Here is a 12,978-nt window from a genome sequence, read left to right on the forward strand (position 1 = left end):
GAGGAAAACCTGATGCAGTCTGCAAGGGACCTGCAGCTTGGGAGATCTGTTTTCCAGCAAGACAATGACCCAAGCTTAAAGCCAAAGATGCACAGGAATAGCTTAAAAAAAAACAAAGTTACTGTCCGGGAGCAGCTAAAACAAGAGTCCAGACTTCAATCCAATTGAGAATTTGTGGCTGGACTTGAAAAGTGCTGTTCTCTCACAAACCCTGTGCAATCTGACAGAGTTTGAGCAGTTTTATGTAAAGAAGAAAAGGGGAAAATTGCAGTGTCCAGATGTGCAAAGCTGATAGAGATCTATCCACACAAATTCCAGGCTGAAATTGCTGCCAAAGATGCAAATACTAAATACTGAGCTGAAGGGTGTGAACACTTATGCAATCAATTATTTTGTTTCATATTCATAATTAATTTAGATCACATTGTTGAGATATATTTTCAGTTTGACATCAAAGTCATTTTCTGTTGATCAGTGTCAAAAAAGCCAAAATATATCCACTGTGATTCAATATTGTAAAGCAATAAAACATAAACACTTCCAAGAGGGGTGAATCCTTTTTGTATGCATTGTATACCTTCATTAACAATTTGGGTGATAGTGTAAACTGGATCAACAAATTTGTGGATGACATCAAGTTTGGGAATGTAGTGGACAGTGAGGAAAGTTAATAAAGCGTGCAGAGTTACCTATACCGGCTGGAAAAAAGGGTGGATGGAACTTAATACAGACAAGTATGAGGTGTTGTACTTCCGAAGGATAAACCAGTGTAAGACTTAACACACTGAAGGGTAGAGCACTGAGATGTGTGGAGAAGAAAGGGACATGGGAATACAGATAATTCCTTGACAGTGGCAACACAAATAGGTAGTCGTAAGGAGAGTTTTTAGCATCTTGGCCTTCATAAACCAGGCATTGCGTACTGGAGTTGGGCTGTCGTATTGGAAGTTGTAGAAGACATTGGTGTTGCAAAATATAAAGTATGCAATTGTGGTCTCCCATAGGAAAGATATCAAAAGTATTGAAAGAGGAGAGAGAAAATGCACACGGATGTAGCAGGGACTGGAGAACCTGAGTTACAGGGATAGGTTGAATAGGTTATGATTTTATTCCCTGGAACATAGGAGAATAAGGGGAGATCTTGTAGAATACAAAATTATGATGGTTATAGATTGGATGAATGTATGCAGGCTTTTTCCCTTAGATTGGATGGGACTTGAACTAGAGGACCTAGGTTTAGGGTAAGAGGAGAAATTGGTGCCATGGCAGTGTAGCGGTTAGCACAGTGCTATTACAGCCTGGGGTGATGGAGTTCAATTTAGGCGCTGTTCTGTAGGAAGTCTCTGTACATCCTCCCCGTGGAATGCGTTGGTTTTCCCTGGGTGCTCCGGTTTCCTCCCACAATTCAGAGATGGACGAGGTAGGTTAGTAGGTCATTGTAAATTGCCTTGTGCTTAGGTTAGGGTTAATCAGGATTGTGGGGGTTGATGCGGCAGGGTGGCTTGAAGAGCCAGAAGGGGTTACTCCGCTCTGCCTTGCTAAGTAAATAGTTAAGGGGAATCTGAGGGGGAACTTTTTGACTCAGAGGTGGTGAGAGGGTGGAACATTCTACCAACAGAAGTGGTAGAGGCTTCCATTGTAATAGTTAGGAGAAGTTTGGGGTGGGTACATGTATGAGAAAGTTATGGAGGGCTATGATCCGGGTGCAGATTGATGGGACTAGGCAGAAAACCAAACTGGCGTGGACTAGATAGGCCAAAGGGCCTGTTTATGGGCTATAGTGCTTTGGCTCTTTATAAACTTCGGTCAAGCATTTGGATATGTAGAGAAATCTATTGATTTCTCTTCGAAATCCTAGTTGTATGGCATTGCCTGTGCATAATACTTAACTCAATAGAATACCAGTCATTTCTGAGTTAGAACATATGGAAGCAGGCCCTTCAGCCCAAATCCTTCAAGCCCATTTTCCTGTGTTTAGTCGTTACTATCCAGGTGTCTGTCCAAATGTGTTAAATATTGTGATTACATAGAACAGTACAGCATAAGAACAGGCCATGTCTATGCTCACCGTGATACCAAATTAAACTAATCCCATTGACATGCACATGGTCTATCCCTCTGTTCAACTTCCCTCTTGAGTGTTGCTGTTGTATTTGCTTTCACAATCTCAACTCCTGTTCCCTGCCAGTTTAACTCCTCTGTCTGAATGCCTGTTGACTGTTGCTGTTGCATTTGCTTTCACCATCTCCGTGGTAGAGTGCAGGCAATTGCCACAATCTGGTTTGGAAAAAAAACTTGTTTCATGTGACATTTCTAATATCTCATTAACAAGACCCTCATTCTTATCCAAACCATTAATCAGTGGCCACTTTATTAGGCACACCTGGTTAATGCAAATATCTAATCAGCTAATCATGTGCCAGCAGCTCAGTGAATAAAAGCATGCAGACATGGTCAAGAGGTTCAGTTCTTCAGATCAAACAAAAGAAATGAGATCTAAGTGATGTTGACTTTAGAATGATTGTTGGTGCTAGGTGGAGTGATTTGAGTATCTCAGAAACTGCAGATCTCTTGAGATTTTCATGCACAATAGACTCCAGAGTTTACAGAGAATGGTGTGAAAAAGAAACAAAAACTTCCAGTGAGCAGAAGTTCTGTAAGCAAATAGCTTTGTTAATGAGAGAGGTCAGAGGAGGATGGCCAGACTGGTTCAAGCTGACTGGAAGGCGACAGTAACTGAAATGACCAGGCATTACAAAAGTGGTGTGCAGAAGAGATCTCTGAATGCACAACACGTTGAACCTAGAAGTGAATGGGCTGTAGCAGCAAAAGGCCAAACAGTAGAGAACAAAGCGTTATTTCCTTCTATATGTAACTGGTCAATTTGGGGAAAAAAAAGACAACCCTCCACTACAACACACTGCCTTCTACCACCAAGCTAATATCTTGGAAGAGTTCTACAATTTTCCACACACTTTACTTTGTGGGATAATGTGCTTCCTCATTTTATGATTCAGCTCCAATAGTAACTGTGTAATTTTAGGAGAGAGAATGAAAAGATACCTTTATAAATGTCTATTTTATGGTTGCAAGTTGCTGTGCTTGCCTTTAAACTGTACATGACCACTGCTTTGTATGTACTGTTAGTGAAAATGATGTTGTTAACAAAGCTGATGAGAAGAGGGTAGCTGCAGAGGAAAAGCGAAAGAAGCAACAAGAGCTTAAAAAAGTGAAGGAAGAGGAGGAGAAAAAAGAGGAGAAACCAAAAAAGGAACTGGTTAAAAAAGAAGGAAAGAAGGATCCTGCAGAACCCAAGAGAAGGAGGAATATCAAAGCCAAGTCAACTTCGGAGTCAGAAGAAGAACCACAGAATGAAGTACGTACTGGCCAGTATCTAAAGTATGGGGAGCAGAATCAGTTCTGAGCGCAACAAGCAGTCTGCTGGAGGAGCTCAATGTGGGAGGAAAGAAATTGTCAATGTTTCAGGTCAAGATCCTGATCAGGACTTGGGTGCAGAGGTAAGGTGGTACTTGCAAGGAGAAGGTCAGGAGTGGTGAGCCAAGAGTCTTGCGTTGATTGAGATAGCAGAGAAAGATGACAGGCAAGTTGTCAGATAGGGGAGTAGGGATGGAGTTGGGAGACAGTGACATGTGAATTATAAATGGAAGCAGGTGGAGGGAGAGGAGTGTGAAGGTTGGAGAAAGCTGCTGGAGGGAGATGAAGAGGAACCTGAAGGGCTGCTACTTTTGGACTGGTAAAAGATGTAAAGGAGGTGATAATGGGCATCATTAAGGTTAAGGGGACTGGCATATGAAACCAGGGCCAGATTGGCGGGGCGGGGGCAGGTTGGAGGTTGATAAGAGTTTACAGTATGTAGAGAGTGGTGGGTCAAGGAGGGGGAAAGGTGGTTCTGGGGGTAAGAGGGTTTAAAGGAAAGGGGACAAAATGGGAAGACTGCATGAGGATCAGAAGTGGGAGAAGCAGGGGGAAATAACCCAGTGGAGGGCAGGGTTAAACCTGGCTACATCCACACTAGACTGGATAAATCCGTAACCAAAGCTTTTCCTCTTCGTTTTGACCCTCCGTCCACACTGAAACTGTGTTTTCCTCCCCCGAAAACGGAGTTTTCCTAAAACACTCTCCAGAGTGTTTAAATCTGAAAACGCCAGTTGGCCGTTGTGTGTACGGGGTAACCGGCTAATTTTAAAACCGCTGTCATGACGTGCCGGAACAAATGGTGGCGACAGCGCGGCATTTCATTGTTTTCTTGCACGCAACCTCCAACACCACAACACAACAACAATATCTGACAATAGATGAGTAACAGCCTAATGTAACATTGTATGGAAATACAAGATAACACTGATGCAGACATGTTTTATACATTTAACAAGGTGCTTCATTAATATATTACTTGTGCAAACATTCAATAGATGCATTTGTCACTTTTGCCCAGTAACTCGTTTTATTGCACATGTTAAAAACAGCAAAATAATACACAAAGACATGGCAAAAGTAAAGGCAAACAAATGAGGTCACAGCAAATTTCACTTTTGCCCAGTAACAAGCCTTATTGCATTTAGTTGTAGCTGTCGTCCCTTTCATCGGTGAAGAGACTATGGCTGTAGGAAATGTTTCTGGACAAACGCGCATCAAGTCTTTTGTTTGGCGATTTCCTTTTAAGTTTTTCTAATCTGTAACTGGACAAATGCGCACCAAGTATACCGTTTCCTCTTTGCTTGTTTCCTGTAGTTGTGTCCTGCGCATGCCCAGTAGGAGGAGATTCGCCCAAATATCTGTTCTAAAGCGGACGGAGGTATTTTCAAAAACACCTGGTGTGGACACCTATCGTTTTTACGCGAAACTGGCGTTTTCAAAATTATCTGGTCTAGTGTTCTCCCCATTTAGATAAGTCTGCACTTTAGTTCCTTTTACCAAAATGTATTATCATACATTTCCCAACACTCTTTTCTATCTGCCGCTTTTCTACCGATTCTTCCAATTTGTCTAAGCCCTGCTGCATTGGGGCATGGACTATTCATTGGCCTAGACAACCCAATGGGATTTGAGACTTTGACCTTCTGATTTGCACTGGGCAACACCCTGGCAGTATAGATGGCCTACCAATGGATGGGTCAGTTTGGAAGGGCAGGTGTAATTGCATGCTAATGGGAGCTCCAGGTGGCCATTTTTGTACCGCAGTAGGTGCTCTGTGAAACAGCTACCCTATCTGTACTTTGTCCCGCCAATATAGAGTATTTAGTTGTTAAGATTGGAGGAAGTCTACATCAAACTTTGCCTCATATGGAAGAACTGTTTAGGCCCCAGGATGGTTGTGAGGGAGGAGATGTAAGGACAAGTCTCCCACCTCCTGCCACTGCAGAGTAAAGTGCTAGAGGTCAAGAAGAGGTCTGTGGGAAGGTGTGACTGTATCAGCGAGTCAGAGGGAGTAGTCCCTACAGCAGAAAGGGGTAGGGTTGTGATAATGTGACTGGTATCTCATGCAGGTGGCAGAAATGTTGAAGGAAAAGCTGGATGTAGAGGCTCATGGGTAAGCAAGGACAAGGGCTCTATTCTGTTTGGAGGGAGGTGGAATCAGGAGCTGAAGGTATTAGTAAAATTCCAGTATCTGCAGTCTTGTGTCTCCAGATTATAGTTTTTCTCGATTTTTGAGACCTTTGTTCATGTTGTTCATCTTTCATTAAAGGGAGGATTGGTAACTGCATCTTGTTCATGATCTGGGAGGTAGATTGACAACTAAGTGGCCTTCACAGAAAGTCTGGAGCTTGATTTTAGAACAAGTTGATGTTCTTGTTTTACACTTCTGAAACCCTGTCAAATATTTGCTATGGAATCAATTAATATTTTTTAATCTTGAAAGGTGTTTGCAATTCAAATCGTTTGAGGATGTTGACTGAAGTTCTGAGCAGTTACTTTTTTGAAAAATCAAGACGTTCTTAAGTGGGCTCAGGGTCCTAATATGTTTTTTAAATTTAGAATCATACTTTTAAAAAAAAAGTAGCTACAAATATTTTCTGAGATATAGAGCTTTAAAAGGTGGCCTATTTTGTTCCAAGATACATTGATAAAAGATTGATTTTATTGTAGGTTTTAACAAATACCTATTTAAGTTTTCATACTGTGGTTATTTTAAACTTGTCTATTAACTTAACCTTTGCATCAGTTTTTAGTTCCCTGCTGTCAATTTTCAGTCACAACAACAGTTCAGGAGCATTTGGATTGTTGTGCACCAGTTCATTTGTAGAATCAGTATCTGCTGTCGCTGATTTGTGAAGTTGTTGGTTTTATAATTTAGAATTTTTAGCTTCCCATGAGGTGTTGGCATATTTTTGATATACAGGTCTCGCAGTCCATGCAGAACCATGATGAATGTGAAATCTGTTAATTATAAACTTTTATAGAAAATTGTACAGCATGTTTCTAATAGTTTTTCACTGGATTTTTAAACCTCATCTACAACACTTCAACTACATCAAAAGGAAGAGAAAAACAAAAAGATAAAATGGGAAGTTGGTAATAGACGAAACGTAATGAAAAAGCAGAATGATAAGGAGCAAGATGAAAAGCTGCGCAAAGTGGAAGACAATAAAAAAGATGATCAGTAGGTGTCATTTTTTATTACGCTTTATTGATTAATTATTCATTATTGGAAAGGTTTTTGTTTGAAAATTATATATGGGTACCGTTTAATAACACGCTTTCTGAAGCTAGAGGTCTATACCCAAGGTGGAAATGATTTGTCCATTGTTTCTTTGCCATGTGCCTACAAGAGTTTGACAGTATTATGAAGGAAGAGGTGTTGGTGGTCTTACAGCACATAAAATTGGATAATTCCCTCGGGCCTTATCTGATCCTAGGAATTATGGGGAAACAAGGAAAGATTTTGCTGGTGTTGCTATTTAAGAAGAGGTGCAGGTAAAAGCCAGGACACTATAGGCTGGTAATCCTGTTGTCAATAGTGAGACAGACAGTTAACTGGAAAGCTTCTGAGAGACAGGACCTGTCTGCATTTAGAAAGGCAAGGATAGTTAGCACTGTTTCGTGCAAAGGAAATTGCCTCTCACATTTGAAATTTTTGAAGAAATGACCAAGAGGATTGGGAGACAGTAAATGTCTACGTGGAATTTAGCAAGGCCTTTGACAAGGCCATATGTGTCGGCCAATCTGGGAGGTAAAATCACATGGGATTCAGGGTAAACTGGCCAACCTAATATAGAATTGGCTTGGTGGAAGGAATCAGAAGGTAGTTGTGGAGGTGCGTTTCAGATTGAAGGCCTGTGACCAGATGGCACTGGGTTAGAGGAGACTCTTGTTGCTTTGTGAGCCAGAAGGAGATCAAAGAGCCTATTGGGTTTATGGTTAAAGGAAAATTGCGACATCTAGAGGCACTAACATTTAACCAAAACATCTTGAAGAAAGTAATGCAAGCTCATTGGGGTGAAATGCTGAGGGCATGACAGTCAGCAAAGAAACGGTTAAAATTTAGCAGTGTTTGGGAAAATGTTGATATCTCATTAGATTATGAGTCCGGGAAAGGGCTGTGAGTCCAAGCAGCATATTAAAAATCATTTTTAATAAGATTAATAAGAGCAAATGTACATTCTGGAACTGTTTGTAGAAACTGCGTATGTGCAATGGGGAAGTTATTAACAAGTACTGGAGAATTTTATCAACAAAGAGGAAAAAATATAATTAAAGTGGCGAAAACATTAAACAAATAGAAAACAAAACAACCTGGCTGCAGAGCATTTTTCTCTGTAAATGCTGTATTCAATAAATTTAGATCTATTCTTGCATCTAGACAAACCAAAGAGGAGAAAGAAGGAAAGAAAGAAGAAAAACTTAACTTCAAGAAAATAGAGAAAAAAAGAGGTATGAACGAGTTTGTGTTTGTTGTGATGTAATCATAAAACCAACAAAATAATTTTATAAAATATGGCTTCATTCATCTTTATTTACAGAAATGTCAATGGAATTGAGACTACAAAAATTGCACAGTGAAATTAAATTATCCCTGAAGATTGACAAACCGGTGAGTATTCACTGAATTAGTTGAATACAAAATTTAGGCTGTTCTGAACATTGTAATTCTTACCAATCTCTACATTTTTCAGTAACATTTCTTTGCTAAGTGGTTGTGTTTGAAGATGCTCCCAGTTTTTAAAAAGTTGAGCAGGAGACAACATTGAGTCAATCAATCAGATTTATTGTCGCTGAGTATAAGTTGGAATTTGTTCTGAGGCAGTACAGTGCTAAGGCGCAGGATAAATGTGTCCTACGCAAGAATGGCAGGGTAGATAACCGTGGCTGGAGAAGTGCAAAGTTAAACATGGCTGGATGTGCACAATGAATAGCAGGGCCCTGGGGAGCGTTGTAGAACAGGTAGATAATGATGTTCAACTACATAGTTCCCTGGCGATATACACTCAGTGGCCACTTTATTAGGTACCTCCTGTATGTTCATGGTCTTCTGCTGCTGTAGCCCATCCAATTTAAGGTTTGATGTGTGTTACGTTCAGAAATGCTTTTCTGCATGCCACTATTGTAACAACTGGTTATTTGAGTTACTGTTGCTTTCCTGTCAGCTTGAACCAGCCTGGCCATTCTCCACTGACCTCTCTCATTAACAAGGAGTTATTACCCAGAGAATTGCTGCTTGGTAGATATTTTTTGTTTTTCGTACCAATACAAACTCTAGAGACTGTAAAGATCTTCCCACAGAGGCAAATGTTCTGTAAGGCTGTTACAAAATGCATATAATCAGAGTGTATGACTGACTCTGGCAGAAAACGTTCTAGGTGGCTAACCACATAACAGTTGCCAATTCTGCTGCCCGTGCACTCATGGTTTTGGGTAACTTTAGGTGGAGGGGTAGGTAGTGCTGAGGAAGCAATGCGATTGCAGCAGGATTTAGACAAATTGGAAAAATGGGCAAAAAAGTGGCAGATGGAGTACAGTTGGTAAATGTATGATTGTGCATTTTGGTAAAAGGACCAATAGTGCGGACTATTATCCAGATGGGAGAAGGTTCAAACATCAGAGGTGCAGAGGGACTTTGGAGTCCTTATGCAAGACTCCCAGAAGGTTAATTTACAGGTTGAATCTGTGGTAAAGAAGGCAAATGCAATGTTTGCATTTATTTCAAGGGGATTAGAATATAAAAGCAAGGAGATAATGCTGAGGCTTAAAAGACACTAGTCAGGCCGCACTTGGAGTATCATCAACAGTTTTGGGCCCCATATCTCAAAAAGGATGTGTTGTCATTGGAGAGAGTCCAGAGGAGGTTCACGAGAATGATTCGGGGAATGAATGGGGTTAACGTATGAGGAGCGTTTGGCAGCTTTGGGCCTGTACTCACTGGAACTTAGAAGAATGTGAGGGGGGGGGGGGATCTCATTGAAACCTACTGAACGTTGAAAGGATGAGATAGGATGGATGTGGAGAGGATGTTTCCTATGGTGGGCGGTATCCAGAACTAGAGGGCACAGCTTCAAAATTGAGGGGTGACCTTTTAGAACAGAAGTAAAGAGGAATTTTTTTAGCCAAAGAGTGGTGAATCTGTGGAATGCTCTGCCACAGACTGTGGTGGAGGCCAAGTCCATGGGTATATTTAAGGCGGAAGTTGATAGTTTCCTGATTGTTTAGTGCATCAAAAGATATGGCAAGAAGGCAGCTGTATGGGGTGAGTGGGGTCCGGGATCAGCCATGATGGAATGGTGGGGCAGACTTGATGGGCTGAATGGCCTAATTCTGCTCCTATGTCTTGTGGTCTCATGGAACTGTGAGCACAACTCCTTATCTTCCAGGATAGCTATAGATAAGGATAGGAATGGTCCTTGTGGGAGAGTTTTACATTGGAGTTGGGTGAATTATGAGGGCATTCGGCTGGAACCAAGAAGCGTTAATTGGGAACACCTTTCCTCTGGCAAGTCTCAATCATTCTGGAGGTCTGTAATCAGTAGAATTCCGCAGGGATTTGTGCTGGGACTTCTGCTGTTTCTGATGTTTATCAATGAGGGTGTTTAAAGATAAATTGCACAGAGTACAGGAAAGGTATACTTCTGTTAAAAGGAAGGATGTGGATAGTGCACTGGAGGTTGAGGGGAGATCTGATCGAAGTTTACAAGATTAAGAGTGGCATAAATATGGAGTGGACAGAGTAGCTGTTTCCCAGGGCTGAAATGTCTAATACTAGGCTGAATTGAAGGTTAGAGAGGGTAGGTTCAATGGAGATGAGGGTTAAGTTTTTTTTTAACTGAGAGTTGTGTCTGCCTGGCTTGGTGGTAGGGGCTTTTAAGAGATAGGCACATGAATGTAAGGAACATGAAGGGACATGGATATGGTGTAGCTAGGAGGAATTAGTGTGTGATTTGCTTTTTAGCTGGTTTGGCATAACATTGTGGGCCGAATGGCCTGTTCTTGTGCTGCACTGTTCTATCTCGATCAATCTATTTCCTGAGAATTATAGAAGCAAAGTAAAATGCAATTGTAGTGAGGGCCATGTGTGTCCTGCTGTGTTTTTGGAGGCAAGTGCCTAACGTGGCTCAGTGATTCTCTGGATGAGACAACATTGCATGAGATCCTGGATGTTGAAGCAGAGAGAATAGATGTCAGAAGCTAAGGCATCAATGGGAATGAGGAGCATAACTTTGCAGCTGATGGTTGTGATACTGAGCAGTTCGTAGGGAGTGCAGGGTGGAACAGAGTGGTTACTCTGGGTTCTGAGGACCTTACTGAATAAGTTGGTGTGAATAATGGCTTGTTTTCGAACAAATACAGTCTTCTTTTGAAAAGCCTTCAATAATATAGAAGGGATTTTGGAAATGTTAGGAATTTGGCACATTAAGCATAATTTTTTTCTTGAGAAAATTCCATTTTTTGTTTTGTACCTTAACTTTTATCAATTTTAACTATATCAGCGGTCCCCAACCACCGGTCCACGGACCGCAAAGCATGTGCTACTGGGCCATGAGGAAACGATATGAGTTAGTTCCACCTTTCCTCATTCCCTGTCACGCACTGTTGAACTTGAACATAGAGTTGCCAACTGTCCTGTATTTGCCGGGACATCCTGTATATTGGGCTAAATTGGTTTGTCCCATACAGGACCGCCCTTGTCCCGTATTTCCCCTGCTAAGGTAGAGCGTTCCTATGAAACCGTTCGTACTGAAATGGCGTGAAGCGAAGAAGCAATTACCATTAATTTATATGGGAAAAATTTTTGAGCATTCCCAGACCCAAAAAATAACCTAACAAGTCATACCAAATAACACATAAAACCGAAAATAAATAACACTAACGTATAGTAAAAGCAGGAATCATATGCTAAATACACAGTCTATATAAAGTAGAAATAATGTACGTACAGTGTAGTCCGGAAGGTGAAGGCAAAACGGATTTGTGGGGAGAAAAAAATTGGCATGTACGCGCATGCGCACACAGGTACGTGTGCAAGGCTTCATGGTAATGGTGGTCTTTCCTGGGGTAAAGTGTTCCGGGATTTGACTGCTACTTTTGTCCCTTATTTGGGAGTGAGGAAGTTGGCAACCCTAACTGTAACAGATATGTTGAGGTGAATTCAACCTTACTTGAACACTGCCCCCCCCCCCCCGGTCGACCAGTCCGCAAGAATATTAAGAATATTGTCAATATTAAATCGGTCCACGGTGCAAAAAAGGTTGGGGACCCCTGAACTATATTAAGAAAGTACGTAATGATACAAAAGCAGTTTTGGTTTGAAACGCAGATTGAGATGGTGTGTTTCTTAAAAGGTATTTATTCTAAAGCCGTTGTGTGACCTGTAATTCCTGTTCTTGTAGGATGTTAAGAAATGTACTGAAGTGCTTGATGAACTCTCTGCTCTCCAAGTCACTCCACAGCATCTGCAGAAACATAGTGAACTAATCGCTACACTGAAAAAGGTTGGATTGGCTAGAATTTCAAACTCTTCTTTAAACAAACCTTATCTGTTGCTCTGCCTTTGTTTAATCTTACTTGAATGTGCTACAAAGCAAAGCATTAAATGTTAATGGGTTATCAGCCATGGAATCCTTCAAGCTTATAGGACATAGCAAACTACAGCACATTACAGGCCCTTCAGCCCACAGTGTTGTGCCAACTCTAGAACCTAATCTAGAAACTGCCTTGGAATTACCCTACCACATTGCCTTCTATTTTCCTAAGTTCCATTTACCTAACCAGGAGTCTCTTAATAGACCTTATTGTATCCGCCTCCACCACCATCGCCGGCAGTGCATCCCATGCACCCGCCACTCTCTGTGTGAAAAGCTTACCCCTGACATCCTTTCGGTACCTTTTTCCAAGCACCTTAAAATTATGGCCCCTTGTGTTAACCATTTCAGTCTTGGGAAAAAGCCTCTGGCTATCCACATGATCAATGCCTCTCATCATCTTACACACCTCGTATCAGGTCACCTCTCATCCTCCGTCACTCCAAGGAGAAAAGGCCGAGTTCACTCAACCTATTCTCTTAGGTTATGCCCTCCAATCCAGGCAACATCCTTATAAATATTCTGTGCACTCTTTCTATGGTATCCACATCTTCCCTGTAGTGAGGTGACTGGAACTGACCACGGTACTCCAAGTGGGGTCTGACCAAGGTCTTATATAGCTGTAACATTACCTCACAGCTCTTGAACTCAGTCCCACGGTTGATGAATGGCAACACACCATATGCCTTCTTTACAACTCAACCTTCACAGCAGCTTTGTGTGCCCTATGGACACAGACCCCAAGGTCTCTCTGATCCTCCACACTGCCAAGAGTCTTATCATTAATATTATACTCTGTCTTCAAATTTGACCTACTGAAATGAACCACTTCACAGTTACCTGGGTTGAACTCCATCTGCCACTTCTCAGCCCAGTTCTGCATCCTATCAGTGTCATGCTGTAACCTCTGATAACCCTCCAGACTATCCACAACACCTGCAACCTT

The 12,978-nt window shown here is 41.5% G+C and overlaps 1 protein-coding gene across 3 annotated transcripts in view; it reads left to right on the forward strand.

Annotated features, from left to right (window-relative positions):
- psip1a (PC4 and SFRS1 interacting protein 1a) overlaps positions 1–12,978 on the forward strand; it is a 70,262-nt gene that overhangs the window by 39,189 nt on the left and 18,095 nt on the right. For 2 of the 3 annotated variants that reach the window (XM_072281898.1, XM_072281899.1), the window contains exons 8-12: positions 3,148–3,376; positions 6,501–6,622; positions 7,823–7,893; positions 7,983–8,053; positions 11,841–11,942. In XM_072281898.1, the coding sequence (XP_072137999.1) occupies positions 3,148–3,376; positions 6,501–6,622; positions 7,823–7,893; positions 7,983–8,053; positions 11,841–11,942 (595 nt within the window). The remainder of the gene's footprint in view (positions 1–3,147; positions 3,377–6,500; positions 6,623–7,822; positions 7,894–7,982; positions 8,054–11,840; positions 11,943–12,978) is intronic. The other variant, XM_072281900.1, reaches the window with a different exon arrangement.

Source organism: Mobula birostris, chromosome 17 (assembly GCF_030028105.1).
Source record: "Mobula birostris isolate sMobBir1 chromosome 17, sMobBir1.hap1, whole genome shotgun sequence".
Taxonomy (NCBI): Eukaryota; Metazoa; Chordata; class Chondrichthyes; order Myliobatiformes; family Myliobatidae; genus Mobula; species Mobula birostris.